Source organism: Pavona decussata, unplaced genomic scaffold (genome assembly GCF_977016875.1).
Source record: "Pavona decussata unplaced genomic scaffold, jaPavDecu1.1 SCAFFOLD_24, whole genome shotgun sequence".
Classification (NCBI taxonomy): Eukaryota; Metazoa; Cnidaria; class Anthozoa; order Scleractinia; family Agariciidae; genus Pavona; species Pavona decussata.
Window position 1 is genome coordinate 790218 of NW_028145447.1, and position 24783 is coordinate 815000.

At 39.3% G+C, this 24783-nt stretch overlaps 1 protein-coding gene across 2 annotated transcripts in view; it reads right to left on the reverse strand.

Annotated features, from left to right (window-relative positions):
• The window catches only part of LOC146485889 (stabilin-2-like), a 100038-nt gene that overhangs the window by 28987 nt on the left and 46268 nt on the right, over nt 1-24783 (reverse strand). For both annotated transcript variants that reach the window (XM_085102828.1, XM_085102827.1), the window contains exons 37-64: nt 24691-24783; nt 23316-23411; nt 22966-23014; nt 22609-22682; nt 21926-22057; nt 20555-20628; nt 19816-19890; nt 18730-18849; nt 17941-17988; nt 17415-17507; nt 16609-16749; nt 15258-15392; nt 14432-14491; nt 13447-13623; nt 13063-13161; nt 12458-12601; nt 11517-11573; nt 10633-10750; nt 9377-9520; nt 7676-7872; nt 5831-5960; nt 5103-5176; nt 4720-4758; nt 4259-4375; nt 3190-3315; nt 2525-2614; nt 1210-1308; nt 676-732 (exon numbers count right to left, since the gene is read on the reverse strand). The exon at nt 24691-24783 is cut by the window's right edge and continues 60 nt beyond it. In XM_085102828.1, coding sequence (XP_084958954.1) covers nt 676-732; nt 1210-1308; nt 2525-2614; nt 3190-3315; nt 4259-4375; nt 4720-4758; nt 5103-5176; nt 5831-5960; nt 7676-7872; nt 9377-9520; nt 10633-10750; nt 11517-11573; nt 12458-12601; nt 13063-13161; nt 13447-13623; nt 14432-14491; nt 15258-15392; nt 16609-16749; nt 17415-17507; nt 17941-17988; nt 18730-18849; nt 19816-19890; nt 20555-20628; nt 21926-22057; nt 22609-22682; nt 22966-23014; nt 23316-23411; nt 24691-24783 — 2858 coding nt within the window. The remainder of the gene's footprint in view (nt 1-675; nt 733-1209; nt 1309-2524; nt 2615-3189; nt 3316-4258; nt 4376-4719; nt 4759-5102; nt 5177-5830; nt 5961-7675; nt 7873-9376; nt 9521-10632; nt 10751-11516; nt 11574-12457; nt 12602-13062; nt 13162-13446; nt 13624-14431; nt 14492-15257; nt 15393-16608; nt 16750-17414; nt 17508-17940; nt 17989-18729; nt 18850-19815; nt 19891-20554; nt 20629-21925; nt 22058-22608; nt 22683-22965; nt 23015-23315; nt 23412-24690) is intronic.

The following is a 24783-nucleotide window of genomic DNA, read 5'->3' on the forward strand; positions in this document are numbered from 1 at the left end:
TCCGCATATTGTTTTTTAATATAGGCTAGGTTTGTGCTGTGGAAGGAAACTTAATACATGAACGCATATAGAATTTCCAAATCTATGGAAAAGGAGCTGGATTCACAAGGCCCTCCTAAGTTAACATTTATCTGAAGTATTCTTTCTTGACAATAGTCCATTGTTACTCCAACAACAGTCTTTGTTAAGAAACAATTTTTAGAACATATCTTAAGGACGGTGCCTACTAATACAGAAGTATTTTTGTGCGATTTATGACTATGGAGGAAAAGCAGATCTTAGCAAGGGCTATTGAAATCCAAAAACAAAATTGGGGGTAACCACACATTTTTCAGAGAAAATTAAGCAACAATATTTCAAAAAAGCGCCAAAATATAAAGCAATGTATGGCCGTTTTTCCTAAATACAAGCTTAATTACATCTGAAAAATGTATGGTTACCCCAAATTTTCTTAAATAATCCCGCTTCTGCCTTTCCTATTAATTTTAAGCTAAATTTTAGCAGACTTGAATGTTATTGCTGCTTTTCAGATATTATTTCCAACGATTCGTTGTCAGAGTGGAGGCTCCTGTTAAGGAATCTTACCCAAAGATCACAGTAGACAGACTACAAAAAGTCGATTAGAAATGTTAGGAAAACAACAACAACAAACACAAACAAAAGAATATAGAGTACCGCAGAAGGCCCAACTGTTGTTCTCGTTGAAGTGGGTGTTGGTTCAGTTGACTGTTTCTGTCAGAGAGAATAATAACAAGTGCTCAGTTGGCAATGGAGACCATGCATGATCTTCTGATAATTGGGCTTTCTAATATTAATACCATAAACGTATTATCTATCACCAGGAGTCCATGCTGCTATCGTTGTATCAAAAAAATTGAGTGAAGGAGTTCGCAAAGTAAAATAAAATTCTACATCAAAGTTTGTGATAAACAAAGCGAAGTTTTAGTCGCCATGATGCTTTACGCCTTTAAGCCCTAACAGTGATCAGCATCAAATTTCTCCTTCTAATATTAATGCTTATTCCACCCTTGAGGGAATGAGAATTAAGGATATGAATAACCAAGGTGAATTTTCTTGATGTTTTAATAATTTGTCCCCAGTACTTTTATGAGAAAAGTATGGGGACAAGATAGGAGAATTTGTTTTTTGATATTAGAAGTTGAAATTTAGTTCAATCCAGTAAGCAAAAAAGAAACAATTGCAACGTACCACGGTTGGTTCAGTTGGTTCGGTTGGTTGTCCTGTGCTGGTTGTGGTGGGTTTGATTGTTGTTGGTGCCACTGTGGTGGGAGGCGGAGGTCCAGTAGTCTGAAATGAGATCAAATAACAGTTGCCATAGTGATACTATAAAGCTACAAAAACAACAACAACAATAACAAATACATAAAATGTAAATACAAATGAATTGTTTACATTGGAAACACATAAATCTACTCAAGCTAGTTTAAGGACAGTCCGCTGAAATAGTCGAATTGAAATCCCATATTAAAGTAGGCAAATCAGCTGGCTCTTTTACAAGTGTGGCCGAGGAGTTTTATTTATTTATTTATTTATTTATTTATTTTTACATTATTAGCCTTGCCATTTACAACATTAACAACACGATGAATTAAATCAGGCAGGGTATCCACAACAGCAAGAAGCCAATTACTGTGGGCCAGAAACAAGAGTTGAACTCGCGACTACCAAGAAACAACTCCAGCTAGTGTGGGACCTCCAGATTTCAACTTCGGAGCCTTCAACATGGTTGGGGTGTCTCCTTCAGCAAATAAAATTGAAACATTTTGGACCAAATAAAGATTGGATGTTGAAGAAAACATGTTTACCTGGACTTCGTTTTGTGAAATTTTATTTATTTTTATTTTCATTTATTTAATCAAATTCCAAATTACATCAAATTGCACAAAACAATCTAATGAATTTGAGGTCTGCTTAAAACAGAATACCAGATTCCTTGGAATAAACCGCGGAAAAGTATTAACATTCTTGAAGAAAACAACCACTGGCACTCTTTCAATCACGGCGTCAGCACACAATGGACGTTTAGCACAATTTATAACATAGTGCGCATGCTTCCCTATATAATTCCTATTAGCATCATCATGGTACATTTCTCAACATACGCACGGCCGTGCGTCCATAAAATGACGTGTGCAACTTGCAGACAAACTCGGATTTCCGTCGCTTAATTTTAGTTTGTACAAACTAATTCAAAGGAAATTGTCGTTGACAATTTCAGATGAAACGTTCTCGTTCAGACCATACCATTGTGGCGTGTTTGTAAACAGCTGATAAGAACCTTTGTTTTCCGCATACTACTTCTCGATACTTTGTTGTCACTATGTTATAAAAGAATTGGTTCATGCTTTTAGCTGTGCTTATATATCGAGGCTAGAGTTACTCTCAGCTACGCCTCGAGCATCTCTTACGCTTCTCTTGTTCTCTCCAAACTTCCCACGTGCATGCATACTCGATATACGCACGCTAAGCATGAACCAATTCTTAAATTAAGGTGAATACTTACTGGTATCATCTGATCGATCATATGTACTAGACCATTGACTGCAGAAATGTCCCCAACAACGTGAGCAACTCCATTGATAACCACTTGCCCCTGAGTGATGACAAGAATCAAACCAATAGACCCTTCTCCAAAATGGCAGCAACAGATTTGAATGCGTTAAAATTCAACTGAATGAAAAACTGATTCCAGCACTGGAAAAAGCACCTTTACTTTTGTAACCTTGCAAAGTTTCGGCATATTAGGTGTTATTTAAGCTTAGGAAATGTAAGATGAAATTTGACAAATTTACAGACGTTTGTATGACTGGGGGTATACGTCATACCCTCAGCCATACAAACGCCCGTAAATTTTTCAACTTAAATTTTCTAAGCTGATATTACACCTGATATGCTGAAGCTTTGCAGAGTTACTAAAGTAAAAGTGCTCTTTCTAGTGCTGGTTTACGTTTTTAATGTTAACGTATTTGAATTTTCGACCGCCATGTTGTAGAAGAGTCTATTGTTAGATGAACACTATACCCAACAAACCCATAACATCATTCACGCGATTCCAGAATTGAATCGATCTGTAGCTACTTGAATTGGATCAACTGTGTAGTGAGACAATTGAGGACCAGACCCACTTCAGAAAACGGTCTAGCGTTTTCATTGTTATCTATATCTTACATTAGGTAGCCGTCTGATGAGCAATTTCGTCCCAGCCAGAGTGGTGACGGACAAATCACCATTCAGATTGTTCACAGGAAACCGTCCAGGCAGGATGTGATTCTTCAGAACATACAAGGTGAGTTTCTGTGAGAGTAAGAGAACAAATCGTGTCCACAATTAAGAAACCTTCAATGCCAGGGGCTACATTCACGAAGCCTTCCTAATAGCCTATTTTTGATATAATAGACTTTTGTCAAGACACAATAGTTAGGAGGGCTTTGTAAATCGGCTCCTGAATATTTCCTGATCCAAGAAAACGAATTCTACTGATAAGAGGTACGTTTAGTGGCCCCCTTCCTTCCCTTGATTTACCTACAGTTCAATCTGCTCGCATATTGAGAATAATTCATTATTGAGTGAGTGGCACAAGCATACTCGGAAGAAGGAAATCTGAGTGCTGCTTTCAGGAGTCCAACCTTTGACCCTCCGATTACTAGTTCAGGTGCTCTACCACTGAGACTCGTGGGAACTAAGGTCATTAAACTAGGTTCATGGGACAAACATCCTGTATACTGCTAAGATTTGAATGCCAATGTGTGGCATATGCACAGTGGCCCACTGCGGGAGTAAATGTGATGGTATATGTTAAGCCTGGTGAATGAATGAGAATGATGTATTATTCAGTAAGTGACACAGGCGTACTATGTATGCAATGAGATTAACTATGGAGCTTTTTAGGATGTCCTTTTTTTCACAGAGGTGACGCGGCAAACTAGTTTTTCTGGCTCTGTAGAAAACCATGTCCACTTTTGCTTGACAAAAAGTTGAAAATTTAATCTGCCCTGTATCTGGGGCAAAGGCCTTATCAGCATACCCTGCACTGATTCCCTCACTAACAATCTTTATCGTTAATGTGCACCATTTCACACGACCCAGATTTTCTGGTTAGCCCATGCTTTATGTTTCCAAACAAGTGTGTTGCCGAAAAAACGAGAAAACCTTTTTTTTTTTTTTGAAAATAGGTTGAACCACTTGCCTCTCATTAAGTTATTCTTAGTTTACTCGTCTAGCTACACACAACAGTTACCTTGGCAACAACAGCACTGTTAATTGGCACAAGCACGGTGAAGTTCTTTGCTGGTTTCTGTAGATCTTCATATAAAGATAACGCCTCTGGACTGTTCAAGGACATTTCATACAGGACCTGTATTCAAAATAATAATACATTCTAGTCCCCGTCAAGACGAACATAGACGCGTTATTAGTTTCGCTGCATAAACAGGGTTTTCAGTTGAAAATATAAATTTTCGCTTCACAGCATAAACCATTTTCGAGTTGCTTTGAACCTCATTATGAAAGCAAGGCTAAGTGCAAAGTTTTTCTTATGAAAATTAGTTTCTATATATATGCAAATAAAACTTATTTCCATATGAAAAGCATTGCACTTAGCCTCGCTTTTATAATGAGGTTCACAGCAATTCGGAATGTGTATTATACTGTGAGGAGAACAGCGGTATAAGTAAAAATTGCACAAGAAAATAACCCTACCTTGTAGAATTCTGTGGCCTTTCTAGTTTGAAGTAGAACCTTTAAGGAAGAAAAAAGAGATCTAGTCATGGTACAATAAAACTAAAATAGCAAGTATCACACACTCACATCTCCTCTCGTTCTGCATTTCGTTTCCACTCACGGTCGATTTGGTAATAAACGGACATTCAAATACATCTACTAAACAGAAAAGAGGTAGGAGCATGGGGAGAGAGCGAGCGTTTTAGAACACGCAGTTTTTTGCGCGCTGTTGCCTGTAATCCACGGTAAAACTATTGAAAACTGTGGAGCATTCTCAAAACGGAGGTCTGTCGTATCAGGGCGAACGGGAGAAAACAAAAGTGTGACAGTGGCTTCAAAAATGTCGCAACAAGAATCTGCACCTGTATAATGGTCCCTTCACAAGTAACTCCATCGCCAGTGAAGCCTGATCGGCAGGTGCATGTGACGCCATTACCTGGGAATAAAAAACACAAAGTCAAAGGTAAGAAGAAGCGTGGTATAAATGTAACAAGTAAGAAGCGCGGGAAAACATGCAACTAATGGCAGCGCAGGAAAACTTGTAACCGGTGCCAATACGCGAGAAAACATGAAATTGGTACCAAGGGCGGGAAAACATGTAACCGGTGCCAATGCGCGGGAAAACATGTAATCGGTGCCAAGGGCGGGAAAACATGTAACCGGTGCCAAGGGCGGGAAAACATGTAACCGGTGCCAAGGGCAGGAAAACTTGTAACCGGTGCCAAGGGCGGGAAAACAGGCACCTGGTAAGAAGCGTAGGAACTTGCTATATCTTCACTACTGTTAATTTTGCAAGTAGTTGGTTGCAAAAACACTAAGTATTTTGTCCTTGCTTTGTGCAAGATGAACGCACTGCAAGCTGCATGGTTTTAACTTTTGAGTCTGTGGATGCAGTCCTGAAATGAGAGTTGCCAAGCGGTACTTTCTTGTGGTGCTGTTTATTATGTTGCATAAAGCGATTCTGACAGTTTTGAATCTGTAAATTATATCCTAAAGTGCGGCAATTTAAATCAAACCTATTGAGAAGTAACTTCTATTTTCGTATTCTAGGTTATTTTTATAAAAGTTTCATAAAACCATTGGCCATTACCATTATTCATACAGTTAGCATGAACTGAACATCCTCCATGATTCTGAGCGCAGGGTGAGTTTGGATGATGAGGCTGACACGTGGAACCAACCTGATAAAAACCAGCTTTACACTGACAGCGTCTTGTACCCTGAGAAAGGAACGCATTTGCTTAATAGACAATTTCCGAGTTCCTGTGAACCTCACTATGAAAGCGAGGCTAAGTAAAAAACTGTTCATATGAAAATAAGTCTTGTTTGTATATGAATAACAACTATATAGTGAGCTTAAGCAACGACGACGGCAACGGCAACGGCAACGAAAACGTCACCAGAAAATATATCTTTATTTCACTTGTGCTACTTTGCGATTATTTCAACTCGCTCAACTTTTACAAAAATAGCGAATTATCCAGGAACCAAATTGGTAGGAGTGGCGTGCAAATATTAAGAAAGAAAATGAAAAATTCACCGTCGTGCGTTCACGTTCTCCACAAAACCTTAAATGTGGTCATTTCACGTTGTTATTTTGCAGAGGTCGGCAAAGAAATGTACCAAATGTAAAACGCACGTGCAGAGCGATTGTTTTTGCTCATTAAACCTACTGTTTTGCGGCGTTGTTGTTGCCGTCGCCGTCGTCGTTGCTTAAGCTCCCTATTTTCATACCAAAAGCTTTGCACTTAGCCTCGCTTTCATAATGAGGTTCAAAGCAACTCGGAAATGGCCTATTAACTGTTTTTAGTATAAATCTACTAGTGTTCTATCACGAATGCCCTTCTCTGATTGGCTACGCTACTCGCTATCTATTCTGTGATAGATAATGAGTAGCGGTTTTCAACAAAATGGCGTCCGCTTCGTCGCGTTTTCGAAGTGTCTGCGATGAGGCAATAGACAAATTTCTTGTTTAGTTTTGACCAACTAGTAGATTTATACTAAAACAATTAAATTATTCGCTCTCGATTTCTATGCGTGATAGCTGATTCGGGCTGCGCCCTCATCAACTATCACGCGATAGAAATCTCGAGCTCACAATCTAATTGTTAATTAGTCGAAAAGTCACTTTAGCATCATTGACCAACTTCTCCGATCGCCGAAAACTTTCTCAAAATTATTCGCTTTTCATTTCAGGTCTCATAGCACGTTCCCATAAGCGCCTTAGGTTGCTCTTTTCCCGGCCCGAAAAAATATTCTGAGCTCGACTTGTAGGCAAGTCTAAGATCGCCACAGTAATGGCAGTCCTTCTACATTACTATGATGTGACAATGCCTTAATTTTTCGTAGGTTAAACAAAAATAGCATAAAATTGGCCGTAAAAATATTGTACAAAACCCGTACAAAAATTTAGGCAAGTACAAAATATAAAATCACAACAGCAAATCGTCATTGACAAATTGTTGGATACATTACTTCCAAGCATTCGTCTTTTGACATGCCAAGCCTCTCTTAAAGTTATATAGATTTTCTATAACTGTATTTTTAATCTCTCAACTTCCTTTTCCAGATATATTTTGCTGTTCATGTACAGTTAGGTGCCCCTTGAATAAACTTTGAATTGTATTCTGATAAATGCTTAAAATTACCTTTTTGTTGATATGCCCAACCCTTCGATAAACTTTAACCTTAAGAAATTTTATTTATAATTCCTTTCTTCGTAATGTCCTCTTTTTTTATCTATAGGCGTTTTAAACAAACACATTCACGTGATTAAATAATATATGGGCGTAGTAATCAACAAAACAGATTTGGAACTTATCGCACAGGCCTGTATTTTGGTTACAGAATAATAATTTCTTGATAAATTGAACTTTTGTTAACTGAAACCGTTATTGTTCGAATAACCAGGATTCAACTACACACGTAGGCTTACCGGCCCAGTAAATAAACACTTGGCGTTGATGCCACATCCTCCATTATTGGTCACGCAAACGTCAATTATCTGACAGTAATACCCATCACCATGGTAACCAGGTTTGCATGAGCATCTCACGTGATCAACAGCTGTTTGTTGGCAGACGGCAAACACGTGACAGCCACCATTATCTGCATTACAGTCCACAGATGGTGCTGGAAAAAAACCGGAATTCTCCTGAGTGATCGCCGTATGTTTTCTTCACTTAAGTTGTGGGAATTTGGCAGTACATCAAAAGAACATTCACTAGTTACTAATTTAAAGGAGAGAAAATTTTAAGGTGAGACTAGACGAGGATCTGGAAGGTTATAAAAGATCGAACCACAAGAAACTTCTACTGATATTCAACGAAAACCTGTGAATTTACAACGAGGCAAACGTTCCCTCGATTTAAGGGTCAATACGTTTAATAACACGCTATTTTCAGAATGAAAATAAATTGGAAAACCCTAATTCTTTAGCTTTAGATACAGCTCTATCATTAAGTGGTTTCACAAATTTGCATCACGTCTTGTCACAATTTTTCATCACTTTGTATGCAAGCATGTCCCCCCCCCCTCCCCCCTTTCAGACGAGGTGTACCGATTTCGACGTTTCTGCTTGGGATTGTTGCTTTCGTAAACTTGTACGAGCGCCATAACGTCTAAACCGCCAATTAAATGTCTCATGTGCGTCTTGTATAAGGTAATTGCGTTCGACGTAGAAAGAACGCACTCCAATTGCGTTTGGAGCCGAGATTGTATGAGACAATGAATGAATGAATGAAGGAAGGAATGAATGAATGAATGAATTAAAGAACGAACGAACGAACGAACGAACGAACGAACGAACGAACGAACGGACGAACGAACGAACGAGTGAGTGAGTGAGTGAGTGAGTGAGTGAGTGAGTGCGTGAGTGAGTGAATGAGTGAGTGAGTGAGTGAGTGAGTGAGTGAGTGAGTAAGTAAGTGAGTGAGTGAGTAAGAGTGAGTGAGTGACTTACTGACTGACTGACTGGCTGACTGACTGACTGACTGACTGACTGACTGACTGACTGACTGACTGACTGAATGAATGAATGAATGAATGAATGAATGAATGAATGAAGGAAGGAATGAATGAGTGAACGAACGAACGAACGAACGAACGAACGAACGGACGAACGAACGAACGAACGAACGAACGAGTGAGTGAGTGAGTGAGTGAGTGAGTGAGTGAGTGCGTGCGTGAGTGAGTGAATGAGTGAGTGAGTGAGTGAGTGAGTGAGTGAGTAAGAGTGAGTGAGTGACTTACTGACTGACTGGCTGACTGACTGACTGACTGACTGACTGACTGACTGACTGACTGAATGAATGAATGAATGAATGAATGAATGAATGAATGAATGAATGAATGAATGAATGAATGAATGAAATGAGTGAGTGAGTGAGTGGATGGATGGATGGATGGATGGATGGATGAGTGAATCAATGAATCAATGAATCAATGAATCAATCAATCTTTGGACGCGTATCAGGCATCCCTCGCAGATTTTGCAGGGGTGGATGACATCATCATCAACTTGGCAAAAGGAGAGAGAGCCTGGGATACAGATAATCCAACGCACTCTTTAATCTTTGATTATTACTAGTTAACAGTAAATAACAACAACGGAAAGATGTCTGTGTTATTAAAATACCTGGACAAGACTTCGAGTTATCCACACATCTCTCACAGGCCGTGCCATTGTATGGCGAGTTACAGACACATTCACCGCTTCCTGTGAGTCCGTCCAAACACTGGCCCCGCCTGCTACAAGGCAACTGAATACCACCAGGACAGGCTGTAAACGAATAATTGGAATTAAGGACGGAGTCTACTTTTGTTACTGCGCATACCTTCTGCGCATCTCAGGATACTCGGGTTTCCTATTGGTCGTGCCTACTAATACAGGGATATTTTTGCGCGGAGAAAGCAGAACTTAGCAAGTGCTCTAATCTTGGTATCTAAAAGGAAAATTGGGAGTAACCATGCATTTTTCAGAGATAATAAACCTTCAATTTGAAAAAAAAAACGCCCTACATTGCTTTGTATTTTAGTTCTTTTTAGAATAATTGACGCTCATTATCTCTAAAAAATGCGATTTTGGATTTCAATAGCCCTTGCTAAGATCTGCTTTTCCCGCATAGTCATAAGGCAAACAAAAATACTTCCTTATTAGTAGGCACCGTCCTTAAGCGACACAAACTCGACTTCACTTAACTTTGTCATTCTTGTAATATTTTACATCAAACAGGATCAGTCTATGAACCGCATATAAAAATAAAACCTTTGTTTATCTCCATACGTTGTCGTTAAACGGTGGCAGGAATCTTTAAGTACTACAAAGTGTGAGCCGTTTAACACCCATGTAATGCGATAGAAATGGAATAAAATTACTTTTTGAGTGTTATGTGAGGGCTACTTGGCAAACTGACCAATTTAAATGTGATATTCCTTGTGATAAACCCCGTGTCTCCATTTCAACTCCGAAAGGGACAAAAGACCCTTCTCCAAAATGGCGGCCGAAAATTAAAATTTATAAGTTACAATTAAAAACGTATACCAGCACTAGAAAGAGCACTTTTACATCATTAACCTTCAAACTTTCAGCATATCAGGTGTAATATCAGCTGAGAAAATGTAAGTTGAAAAATGAAACATTTACAGACGTTTGTATGACTGGGGGTATGACAAACGTCCGTAAATTTGTCAAATTTCATCTAACATTTCCTAAGCTGATATAACACCTAATAAGCTGAAACTTCGCAAGGTTACTAAAGTAAAGGCGCTCTTTCCAGTGCTGGTATCAGTTTCTCATTCAGTTCAATTTTAACTCATTCAAATCTGTTGCCACCATTTTGGAGTAGGGTCTATTGAGCTGGTGGTCACGTAAACTACACTGATGTAACTTACCCAGACAGTTTGGTCCATAGAAGTTAGTGCAGCATTTTGTGATCTTCTGTCGCTGTAAGCAAATCGGCTGGCAACCCAGTAAATCACCACTGTAAATACAGTCATGGTTTGTTGTGCCCTAATGTAGAAGATAAGAATGGGTGATTTCAATTGAAGGCTGACGATGTTTAGGGAATGTTGCGGAACTAGTGTCTCGCGAATGGTAGATGGAATGCACACTTCTTGTTCAACCATAAATTGTCTCTTATTTTTATGCGTTTTGGGAAAAGAAGTTTAGAAGGCGAGTGTGAATTCTGAAGGCCTTTTCGTCTGTTGAAAACCGTTGTGTTTATACGTTTCCAAGACAGTGTTATGAACGAACGAAAGCCATAACTTAATACAAACCCACGAGGTTATATCCGAGGGTTTTTATTGATAGACGGAGGGTTGGATTCTGATGTGTAAAACTTATTGTTGTGTCACCTACTTTTAGCGTCACTTTGATGAGCGAAAAAACATATTTGTATGGGTGGAAACGTTAAAATAAAGTGTACAACTTTGTTGAAAACAACCCTACTAGCGTACAGAAACTAGTATCATTCATCTCTGGCCGCGGATGGCTAGGATGGAAATGGATTGCACCAGTTTTTTCAAGTTCCTCATGCATATTTTGGAGAAATCGCTAAAAAGATTTTAGTTCATTCATTGTCAGACAAATCATTTCATATTTCGTCCAGGTGCTCTAACAGCGATTTCACGTTAAAGAAGGAGTTTTTTGTGAAATATGTCAGCAGTTTTGGCCAATATACAGCAAAATCTCCGTAACACTGCCCCTTTAACGTGGTGCAAAGGTAAGGCCAATCCAGAAACAACGCTCATAAACGCTAAATATAAACTCTACTCACAATCAGAGAGGCATCGTGTGGGCAGCTCACGGAAACAAAGCAATTTCCACATTGCCCCTACGAAGACAATAAATAAATGACAAATACAAAATGTACGCCAAGAACAGTTAGACCGATTGTTCTCTTTGGTTAAGGTAACAATATTTTCTAATTAGATTAAACTAACAGAATGCATTGCTTCACAACAATTTGTATCCCCTTTCCTAATTAAAGGTTAGGAAAATAAACCTTATTACTTTTGTGAGCATTCATATTAGCCCTTCTTGTCTCGTTCAAGGTAAAATATTCTTTTGATTTCTGAGCTTAAAAACGAGGTAAGAAAGGTTTATTTGAATACCAACAAAAGAATATTAAAATGGAATACACTCTATGACTGTTTGACGAAAGCAAGACAAGACGATGGTGATAGTAACAATAACGATAATGATGATGATGATGATGACGACCCGGTACCAGACGATGATCTGGTGCCAGAACAGCCAACCACTATCGATCGCATTCTTGTCGCACGAATCTTACGCAATTTACAGACCTCTACCAAGGTCCCACAATCTGGATCTCTCTGCCAGTATCAATAACTTCTTCATCTAGCTTTTTCATCTTTAAGGAAAAAATGTTGCAGTTTTTATCTGTAAAATCATGAATTGACGAAGCCGCACTTACGCAGCACCATATTTTCTATTTATTGACAGCCGAGGTGGCCTCTCTTATTAGCCTGGTGGTTCTTGAGGTCTCCTCGTCATTATTGTAAATTGAATGATTTCTTTTTATTTAATAGGGCAAATGAATGATGATGATAATGATGATGATGATGATGATGATGATGACGACGATGATGACTGTGAGTAAGTAGGAAATAGTAAAGCGGGCATTTAACAGAAGTTAAGGCATGTTGTTTGACTGAAAAAACCAATATCAAGTGGAGAATGGAAAACATTTACCGTAATTCGCGTCTCATTAATTTCATCACAGTTGCCACCAAATCCAAGAGGGATAAGAGCCCTATCCACACCAAAAGCTATGCCACCATCAAACGCCACATCCCGTTCCACGAGCTTGCTGTCACCATTAACATAAAGATCACCCTAAGGAACAAATATAAGAACAAAAATCTTCAACGTCATTAAACACAGGCTTTTGCAACCTGTACTCACGAGACCGGACCGTACATTTTCCGAAGGTCGCTCGATTTCCAGGGCGACCAGCACCATTTGCAACGCCTTACATGTTTGGTCGAGAGGACAAAAGAACGAACAACAGAACAATGCTCCCAGCCCTAAAAAACAATGCAGTTGCAGGTTATAAGGATCCATTGAAAATAGAGCTCTTGAAGGGTGCAGGTCTGCTGCAATTTCCGAACGTTACAATTCCGGAATTTACCGAGGTAACGAATTTGTTTATGACGAAACAGGGAACTCACACCCAGGAGTGAACAGGCGCTTCCGTTTAAAAACCAACCAAGAAACAGACAATCGCGATCCTTAGTTTAGCCTCAAAAACTGCTTGCATTAAATTAGAAATAGATCATGATTGTATTGTCACCAACCTTGCCTCCTTTACATGACACAAACAAACTTGATCTTCCCAACGTCTTTAATTCTAAGCCAGCTCCACTTCTCAAGAAAGACTGTGAACTAAACTCAGGCTGATAGGAAGAGTGCAAATTAACAGTAACTAAAAGGTCAATTAATTACTAACGTTTGCATCTCTGTATGAAATCCTTACTAATCAGTAGTTTCCTGTGGTGCTGTTTATTATGCTGTGCAAGGTGATTCAAACTTTTGAGTCTGTGGGTGAAATCCTAAAGTGTGACCATTCAAATGAAAGCTACTGAGCACTACTTTCCTGTGGTGCTGTTTATTATGCTGTACAAGCTGGTTCTAACACTGATGTCTCTGAATTATATCCTGTTGACCTCTTTATAACTTACTTGAGTATTAGTTACAACATGGTATTGCACAAAATGAATCAGATCCAGTAAGTGTGCTGGGTCTCGTAGCTTTGTCAAGAGATCCTGAGGCATTGCGCTGATAGCGTCGTCAGTAGGCCAGAACATTAAGAGAGGCCTGTTAAATTGAATGTCCAGCTTGTTTCTTAATCCTGCCAACTGCAGAAGGAACATGATTCAGAGTCAGTCATGGGGTGTAGGATATATAAATGGTGTCTAGCATCCTCACATTAAAATTCCTTCAAAACGTTATTAATAATTCATAAGCCCATTGACCTATCAAATGGTCGAAAGTACATCACGTGCAGTGACTTTCTATCAAAAAAACTTACGCCTTATTAGTATGCGGTGTTTTATCAGCTGATAAGACACTCCTCATTAGTACGCGGTGATTTTCTCGTATGCTAATTTCAAACGTTCACAAAAGCATAATTGTTATGAACTCTATTGACACACGCTTTTCCAGGAATGTTTTTGAAGCCATTCAAAAAACTCGCAGCACGTGTTTTATCGGGTCTAAAACCACAAGGCGCCCGATAAAACACTCCAGCTCGTTTTTTAAACATTACGTATTTGGTAAAATTGGCAAAGATAACATAGATATATGATATAGAATATAGGGTGGGGTGGGGGGCTTAATATTGGACGGAATTTTGCGTTTCAAAATTGATTAGGTGTTGCACAGCTGACTAACAGTCCATAGATAAGTGGGGCTTATTATTAGAATAATTTAAATGTCTCAGATTGGGGCAGTGGGGGAGGGGCTAGATTTGAAATTTTTGCCGTGGGTAAGAATAATATGTGATAATGTCGCCGTCGACTACACCCTTTCAAATACCACTCATACTTCAAACTCAATTCTTATGAATTGACGTGCAATGTTGGTTTGCTAGTCACATAAGATTGATACGTTTGTAGGGCGTCTTAACCGCAAAGATATTTTTACCTCTTAAACTAAACTACTAACCTCAACAAGTCCTACAAACGTTTTGTATCCAAGCGTGTTAGCGACATCAGCATAAGAACCCTGGTTGTGTAGAACAAAACAGTCAATTTACCAAGAAACAACGACAGCTGCTCAGCTGTGATTTCCCATGGTACTGTTAACATTCCAGTCTTTTTTTTTTTTTAATCAAACTTAAAGTTTGTCTGATTTGCCAAACTTTCAAGGTTGGATCAACACCAACGCTAAAGTATTTGATACCATGATACAGGGTATTTTTCGACCGTAATCGATATTTGTGAAGAGTATCGGTTGTTTCAAAATCTTTCAATACCTCACACGTCACCACTAGTCATGCGCATTCCCTCCCAAAATCGGCGTTGTTTAACCAGTACAAGTAAGTAAACTTTCCGACCTAAATTCGAGGAAATTATTGTTTCTGTGAGGTAAAATCTCTCTTAGACAAAGTGCGCTCATATATGCTGGCATATATACAATGTTTTGATCTATTTGCGGACGTATTGTTATCACAACTGTTGCCGAAAGAGACCCCGAACATTGGCGGAAATTCTCGAACCAATAGCTCGCTTTGCGGACATGTAGCTTACATTTACCGAGCTCTTAGCCTGAACCAAGTGTTTTCGTTTCAAGCGGACAAAATTGACGCCAACAATAACCATCGTTGAGAGTATTACAGCCTAGGACTTCAACTGTTATCGGCTTAAATTAGCCTGCACTTCCCAGAATCGCTAAAAAGGTCAAATCTCGGAAAATCTCGAGCTACTATCGAATTGGAAAACATGCAGCTATTAGCTTATTCTTAAGTTGTGTTGGCTACTTAGATGCGTACCTTTGGACGGCTTGCAGAAGATGGGGGAGGACTGAGTACGCTATCTAGCTTCATTATAATGCCATTCGATGCCTCGTAAGCTCCAACTATTCTGGAAACGTTTCCATAGCTATCGGTAAACGACGTCACATTACCCTGAAACAAAATCAGAAACATGTTAAACCGGGTAAAACGAAAGTAAACTATACAGACAAGTGGACGGGAAAAACACGAAATCTAACAGATTTTAGGGAGCTTAAGCAGCGACGACGGCGACGGCAACGACAACGCCGCAAAAACAATAGGTTTAATGAGCAAAAACAATCGCTCTGCGGAACTTTTAATTCTCTTTCTTAACTTGTACGCCACTCCTACCAATTTGGTTCCTGGATAGTTCGCTATTTTTGTAAAAGTTGAACGAGTTAAAATAATCTCGAAGTAGCACAAATGAAATAAAGATATATTTTCGGGTGACGTTTTCGTTGCCGTTGCCGTCGCCGTTGCTAAGCTCCCTTTATCTTGCCTTCACACAGAGCGAAACAGTGTGACACGTACACAGTTCAAACTTTTTCAGGGAAATTTAAAACGAAATGTGCAGAAATGAGGAATTCTTCACTTAAAACGCAAAACTTTAATAAGGCCGTTTCTGAAAACGTAAATGTTCATGTTGAGAATCTGAAGAACCCACGAAAACGTTGGCAGCTGACACAATACGATACACAATACGAGCTTTATTGACACTCCCCTGGTGGGGCTTTTCAGTGACAATACAAAATACTATATTTCAAGTTTTAAGCCTTAAGTAATAAAAAATAAATAAATAGATATCATTAGTACAGATCACTGCTGTCCAATTACAGTTTCACCATGTACTTCTTGACACGTCTTCTTGAAATCTTCAGGCAAGAAAATGTTTAAATTACAAGAAACTACAACACCAGGCATCAGTTGTTCAAAGGCCGGATAACTTTATCCGCTGGATAAGGCGCTATTCAGGGTCTAAAATATACTTGACGTTAAACGTTGTCCAAGGTTTTCGTACACTCCTAAACTAGACTGTGGTTAGAGTGTGCATATTCGCTTGTACAAGAGGAAATACTGAAATCTTTGCACAGATTGAAACTGTCGGATAGTGACTTATCCACTGGATAAAGTTATCCGGCCTTTGAACAACTGGGGCCAGAATTGTTGCTGTTGTTATTGATGACGATGACAATGGTAATGATGATGACGATGATGATGATGATGATGATGATGATGATGTTCATACGGCGACTTGTTTACATATATGTGATGTTGTCTCGCAGAGGAATAAAAAGAGTTAATTGTTTTGGATAATCTAAATATTTTGGTTCACTAAAAGTAGGGATACCTCTCTTTTTACTGTTATTTGCGATCCAAGCAAAGTTGTAAAATTCGCAGAGTCGCCGTTGAAGGACATTTTAGCACATCCAATGATGTGATACTTCAGAAGCATTTCTTCCTGGCTCGCTGGTGAGTTCACACTACGACGCTACGTGATGAAAGAAAACGAGTTTAACATTAAACGCAATACACACAAAGGACTTTAACCGACAAAAAGATAGTAAAATTTGCTCTTGACTCTTCAATGTTTAATGTCACTTTCTTGTTCAAATTTGACAGAAAACTTGAGAAACTGTCTCCGGTCACAGTAACCACCATTCAGAAAACCCTAAGTAGCCATTTTAAAATATGCTTCTGCGCACGTTCTCTATCTTATTCCAGGATGATCTCGTTCCCAGAGACCGCGGTCCTTTTGGCCAGCACCAAGGCAGCCAATCTCATATCCAGAATCCTCAGGCTTTATGGCGAGCGGTTGGACGCCTGGAGAGCTAAGTAGTTGATATATGGTAACTATTATGTCCCCGATTTTTATTTTTGGTCATTATGTCCCTGAATTTTTTTTTAAATCATTACGTCCCCAAATTTTATTTTACTTACCCTTCGATGACGTACAACGCACGCGGGTTGTAGGGATGATGTTGGCCCGAGACATGTCAGGCCTAATAAGCGACACATCCCATATCGCTGCCGACCTCCCCGCCCCCCAACCCCCCAGCCAAGGCTTAAAGATTTACCAGTCTAGCCAGTGGTCTTTCACAACAATTCACTGCCACCATTTACTATACACCTAAGTGAGTGAGCTATCCTATTTACCTTTCGAGACTGTGATTTTGTTAGAGCAGAATTGACTGGAGCCAGAAGGTTAAAGTAGCCGTGTGAACCCAGAAGTTTGTCCAGTCCGTGTTTCTGAAAAGAGAAAAAGAATTGACAAGTGTTCCTAAAGAAAGGCCATTTCCGAGTGGCTATGAACCTCATTATGAAAGCGAGGCTTCCTGCATACTTGGTTTTCTTTCATATGCAAACAAACTAATTTTCACATGAAAATCTTTGCACATTGCCTCCCTTTAGTAATGAGGCTCGAACACTTCCAATCTTGACTTTTCTGTAAGTGCCTCATGCAAGGAAAACGGATTCATGAACTGTATGATAGACATCACAAGGTGTCCCCTAACCTTAATTCTCACTTAAAGACACATAATTCTGTCAAACACAAATTCATATGAAAACGACAAAATAGCCTGTTTTATATGAAGTACCCAAATTCAGGGTTAGGCGCATTTCTGGACATAAGTGAAACGTCCACAGAGCTAGAAGATGCGGTCATTTTTTTAACACTTACCCTGAGGAGGTTATTCATCTCGGACAACTGTGGATCAAGCCTGAGAGCCTGAAAGCAAACACCAAATAAAAAAATTAACAATATAATTCAATGATCAGTCATTTCATGTTGCTCGCAGTAGCTGTTGTATTGCAAAAACCTGTGAGCGAAATCCTACTATTTTGAATTCCAACTGAAAATTTGAAAATACCTCTACTTAAAGTCAAGATCGTAGGTGTAGGCAATGTTGAATGACGAGAGTTGTGTGCGATTTTTTGCATGACGCGAGCAGCGCGCACTCTAGAAATCGCATGCGACGGTCGTAGGCAAAAGTTGTACCGTCTAAATCGGCCTTAAGGGAACAGGCATAGTGTAGATGTGCACATGCGACAGCTCGAGGTTCCACCAATATGGCCCGTCACAATTTTGTGAACAGTGGTTACTCCTTGGTGAAATCCCCTTCCCGAACCGAGGGTTTTCACCGTATCTCTCTCGTATCTCTCCATCTGATAACTGAGGCTTATCAGTCCTCGTTAAATTAAAGCCCCATTCACACCAACAAAACATGTTTAATTAAACCAGGTTTAAGAAAATGAAAATTGGTAACGAAAGCTGAGCCATTTGGCTTTGACATAGGATGCAAGTAAACTTTAACTTATACTTTCACTTGTGCTAAATCTGTAGTCGGCAAAAAATCCGAAAGTAGCTTTTATGAAGGAAACAATTTTAAACTGTGTTTAACTAAACAGCTTTTAAAAGCCTTGGTGTGAATGGGGCATAAGGTAATTTATTTTTGGTAGTTTGCTTTACCTCTGTTATGTCTCCAATACATGTGGATCCATCACCGACGTAGTCCCTTCTACAGACACACTTGCGCTGGTGTGGTCCAACGTGTACACAGTCCGCCCTGTTACTACATCTGCCATTATCCTGGTCACAAGAAATGGCATTAAAATCACCACACGATAATTAGGGGTAAATATCTGGGCTTTATTAAACCAAGCTAATGCCCTCCGGGAGGGGAGGGAGGGTAACAAAATTACAACAGTAGACTATCGCGTGCTTGCTTGCTTGCTATACTAATTAGAACTAAGGCTGTACAGATGAACACACGATAATCGTCCCCGCACTCTACATAGTAATGCGCGTCATTTCCCACCACAAGCAGGCCGCGGATTTTAAACTGCGATAAACATACTGTTTATCTTTCACGTAAAAGAGGAAATTATTATAAAATATAGAATTCTAAAATACGAAAATGCACTGAGACAAGTGCATATTACACTCACCTTACTAACCCTGACCGTACGCGCGAAAAAAAAAAACAACAACAACAACAACAACCGCCGATAAAGGGTCTGCATTTAGGATAGAAAAATTTTGTATAATAGATAATTACCTCAGCCTAAAGCTGATTAGTTTAAAGTTACGCACCAACCTTATAAGAAATGCAACGAATAAGAGGTTTAGTAAACTTTGATCACGTTTCATCACGTTTTATACATTAACGTCTCGCTACAGTCGAAAGTATGAGTAATAGGCAGCATTTTTCCTTTTAATACTCAGAAACTTGAATAATTGAAGTTTTACGTGTCTGCTTCTTTTCCAGCAAAGTAATATAAATAAAAAGCTTCCTTCATGCAGCTCCCAGTTGGTAGAGCACTGCACTGGCATCGCAGAGGTCATGGGTTCGAATCCCGTTCAAGCCTGAATTTTTTTCAGGCTTTCTTTTCGCAACTGCTTAAGTTGCGTAGTAACTACAAGGATCTTTCTTCTGTTTGATCTTTCATCCCCAGTTCAAAATATATGTTTCATATATTTACATTTATTTAGTGTGATCAGCGTTGGTAACATCAGAACAACAACCAAACAAATGGTGATGTGTGGTTTACTCACCAAGTCGCAAGGATTTAGACCAACACAAGACTTCACACCATCCCCTGAAAAATCCTTCTTGCAGTAACATTCTCGCTGATAACGGCATGAAAAGAATACAAACTACATTAGGACACATCTTGCTAACGCCCGTTTAAACGGTTTAAACGTTTGCTTCAACATGCGTTCAACACAGTTGTTGAACCAAATGCTGGGGGCGTTAGAACAGGTCGTTCAACATTGTTGAAATCGTAAAAAATGTTGAAAGTTTTTTCAAAGTGTGTTGAATCAAATTAAAATTACGTTAAACTTCCATTCAACATCCATTCAACATTTCCTTTGTTCTTGAAAATGATGAATGGCGTTGAAGCCGTTTGAACACTCCGTTCATCCAACATTTGCCCGACATCCGCTCAACTTTTGTTGAACTAATGTTGGGCAAATGTTTAAACCGTTTACACGGGCCTTTAGATGAATTTCTTGGTATTTAGTCCCACATTATAACGAGAGGACGTTAAGGTACACAAGTCGAAATGAACCCTTAGGGCCTTACTAGAAGCCAACATGTAACTACTCTTTACAATATCGCTACCGGTTCAAACACACAGGTCACAAGAATACAGAAAATGATCACCAAAACCAAAATGACTTGATGTTTAAACAAATTCTCCCAACAGGTACGATAAGAGGTCTATAAGCACAGTGAGTGGAATATGTATGTCGATATCGGGAGTTAAGGGGTTAAAAGACAGTTGTTTACCTTCCCTGGTCCTGTGCTGGCGCATGTCGCGTTGCTATGGCAATCACCATTGTTGGTCTGACAAAGATCGATTCCTGATTAAACAAAGAATATTCACATTAGACGCGTTCTACGTTTGGTCTTATCTGCAATCATCAGAGTTGAAAACAAAAGAGTTCTAAATATTTATCATAAACAGTTTGATTCGCGTCAAAGGTGTGTCCATCAGCCATGTTGGAGACCTATCGACACATCTCCGACGTCCATCAAATGTACATTTATTTAAAGATTTGAACAAAGGCAGGTGAAAATACAATAGTACACTTGGTCCCTTACTAGGTATTACAGCGATTTTCAACCGAGTGTCGTAAAACCAAAACCAAAGTAATAACTCTGGCCAATCACAACAGGTGCAAACAGCGCAATGAGCCAATCAGAATTCAAAGCAAATACATGTAACCGGCGCCAAGCGCGGGAAAACTCGTGCGAGCGAGGCACGAGTGGTTTTACATCTTTTTGGATGAGAAAGTGGCGCGAGTTTTATCAACCAATCACGGAGCGTAGAAATGCAAAACCAAAGCAAAAACGCAATTACCTTCGACACAATTGAAAACCGCTCTAATAGTATTAACCACCTTTCATATAACATGGGTTGTTACATGTTGTAACATTGCTGGAGCAACAAATGTTGTACAATAATGTTGGAACATTTGCCGCGGCTTTAACGCTTTAAGCACTAACAGTGATCAGTATCAAATTTATCCTTGATATAACAATGCTTATTCAACCCCTGAGGTCATGAAAGTTAAGCATATGATCACCCAAGGTGAATTTTCTTTATATTTTAATAACTTCTCCCCAGTAATTTGATAACAAAAAAATTTGGGGACGAGATAGGAGAGTTTGTTCTTCGATATTAGGAATGAAAGGGTTAAAGACACGTAAACCATTGACTAAACTCAGCTCATTCTTGACACACTAACATGGTGTCGAAAGTTCGAAAATGGAAGTTTTTTGTATAAAACGCAAAGGAACACTATTGAAAAAGAGAACCTCGAGGTCATGTAGTAACTTAAACAGTTTCCAGTGTAACGTTGTCCTCTATTCTTTCCCGCAGTTCACATATATAGACGAATTTATTTTACAAACTCATTCAGTTTCATCCCCAGTCGCCTTCGGCAGGAGGGTAAAAATGACGTCACCCGTTGAGCCGATCGGAAAGACGCGCCCGGCTCCAAGCCCCTATAGACAAGCACTGTCACCTCGAGAAGCGGGTTGAGGCCTGGGAACGAGGCTGACATTCATTATCATGACTGAATACCAACCTCGTTCTGGGAACGAGGTTGAACAGAACACCACACATTAAACAAAATCTAATCACACTGTACTGACCGATGCAAACTACTCCGTCTCCAGAAAAGTCTTGTTGACACGTACAAGACCTGAAGCTTGGCTGACTTAGATCAATCGAGCAAGTCGCATTTGGATGGCATCCACCATTGTTCACAATGCAAGTGTCGATCGCTAGAAACAAGGAAGAGACTAATTCATAATCTAACTCTCCAATATGTTTTGGTAAAATGTTTGTATTTATCTTCTTTATCTGTTCATAGTTAGATATACGTTCTACGCTTTTTTCTTAAGATTTTTCTTACTAAAATCGTACAGCTATGTGAATCAGGGCCCTTTTGATCAGCAGCCTTGAAGAGGAATGGGCTACCCCGCAAAACTAAAGTTACTTTCTTGTACCATTTTAACTTGAGACTTACAGCTATACCAGAAAATTAATAAGTAGACTTCAAGCGGTGCTTGTTTTTATCAATGGAGTTCCGCTATCCTTACAAATTTTGTTTGAAAAAAACAAAACAAAAACAAAAAAACAACAACAACAACAATAGAAACAAAACAAAACAAAATTGACGCAATTATATATGATCCTAGAAGTCATTCCACGCACGTAAGCTGAAAAACAGAACTGTGTTTCTAGCAAATTGAAGCAAATTTCTCTACAAATGTTAACTAAAACTATATTTGAAAAACACGTTTTGAGAGGAGAACGGGCTATAAGAATTGACCTGCGCAGTGAGTTCCATTCCCAGTGTAACCAGCATCGCATTCACACCTTCCACCTCCAGTTGGACCACGGCACCTGAAAGAAACAGTACTTCAATAATCAGTTGACAAGATAACACACACTAAACAGAAGTTTGGTTTAACGACAGAGTTGATAACTAAAGGTAAATTGGCCACAGTAAAGAGATTCGAGTGCTGAGTAGTTCTCAACTCTATTGATAAACCAAACATTCGTTTTTATTTCCTGCCGACGCAGCACTATTTTAATTATTTAAATTAACCCCCTTACACACTAAACAGTACACATTGATAGCCTTCATTGCATTTTCAAAGAAAATGCATAAGCAGAAAATACTTACGTGGCGTGTCGACTGCAGATAGTTGGAAGGCAGTTTGCATAATTTGCAGCTGAAGAAATAAAAATATCTTATTAATATAGAGATTGGTGGAAACTATCGCAATTATACAATGTTGAAAAATAGAGTTTAATTAATAATTGTTTTGACACTGCTTCATGAGCTCTTTTTCGAAAATATCCTCAGGAACCTTGGCCCTACTTCGAACAGCTACGGAAAACTTCGCTTCATCTTCGGCAAAACCGCAATTTGTCGGGTTATCTTCGGAAGTGTTCGGGTTTTCCTCGGATCAACCTCCGGAGGTCCTACTGCAACAAGGAGGAAAATGTTGGCAGATAGAAGAATCAACTTACAAGTATTGCAAACTCTTCCTTTCCATCCGTGGTGACAAAAACAGGATCCATCTCCACTGACTCCTTCGTTACAAGTTCCATTGACGCATTTACACTCTGAAGATAAGGTCACAAAATTTCTATTCATATAATGTATCGAGAGAGGAAGAGCCTTTTGCATGTATATTCCCTTTATATCTTATATCCAGCCGTCTTGCCTATTGTAATGGTTTATTGTTTGGCCTACCAAATGAGCAGATCTCTAAATTACAGCGTGTACAAAATGCAGCAGCAAGACTTATTCTTGGCATTGAAAAATTTTCTCACATTACACCGGCGCTTTATGAGCTGCACTGGATGCCAGTTTCTTTGCGTATTGACTATAAGATTTTACTTTTGACTTTCAAATGTATTTATGGCCTAGCGCCAACTTATCTTAGTGATCTTGTTAGTATAAAATCGAATTCATTATATAATCTTAGGTCTACTGGTAAGCTCTTACTGGACCATCCCAAGGGAAAGATGCTTACAACATTGGGAGCAAGATCATTCTCAGCAGCAGCTCCGAAACTCTGGAATGAGCTACCTTTGGAGCTTCGTCAAGCAACATCACTGAACAGTTTTAAATCTCGACTTTAAACCTATCTTTTTAAGAAGTATTTTTATAGTTTGTAACTTGGTTTATTTTGTTCTCACGGTGATGTATTTTCGTTTTCTTTTAAACATATGATTGTAAAGCGCTATTGATCAGCACGTGTAAATAAGCGCTATATAAATTGGTAAATTATTATTATTATTATTATTATTATTATTATTATTATTATTATTATTATTATTATTATTATTATTATTATTATATATCATGATTGCCGCTAAGTAGAACAAAGTCACGACTTGATGTTTAAAGAAATTTTCCCAACAAGGACCATAAGTGGGGAGTATACGCAAGTAAACAACCGCATCGCTAAGTGGAAGTTGGGTGCCTGCGATATCCAGGAGCTTCCACTATTCGCAGCCAGCTCCTAGATTGAGACCGCTCCCATGGCTGGCAAATCCTGGCAAAACAAGCCATGAGTCCCCAGGCCCTCGAGGGAAGACAGGCACTAGTCACAATGATAAAACAGTGGAAAAGACAGGGGGGGGGGGGAGAGAGGGAGGAGGATAAACAGAAGCTTCCTGGTCGCAAAAAACCGCCATGCAAACGCTGTCTCGGCCTACGCAGTAAGAACGTCGTATATTATGTGAGCACGCGGAATCTTGGCGCATGCGCCCAAAGAGACTCCACTGGTCACGGAGCAACACTTCCGCTCTTTGTTGTTAACTCCGTTTAATTGCATCTAACTACATTTAAGAGCTGGGCTTAAAGGTTACAAAAGGAAAAATCATAGGGCCTTACCATTGGAGCAGTTTGTTCCGTATTTTTCAGGGATGCACCTCTCACATGCTGTACCAGTAAAGTTAGCGGTACATTGACAGTGACCATGGCCAG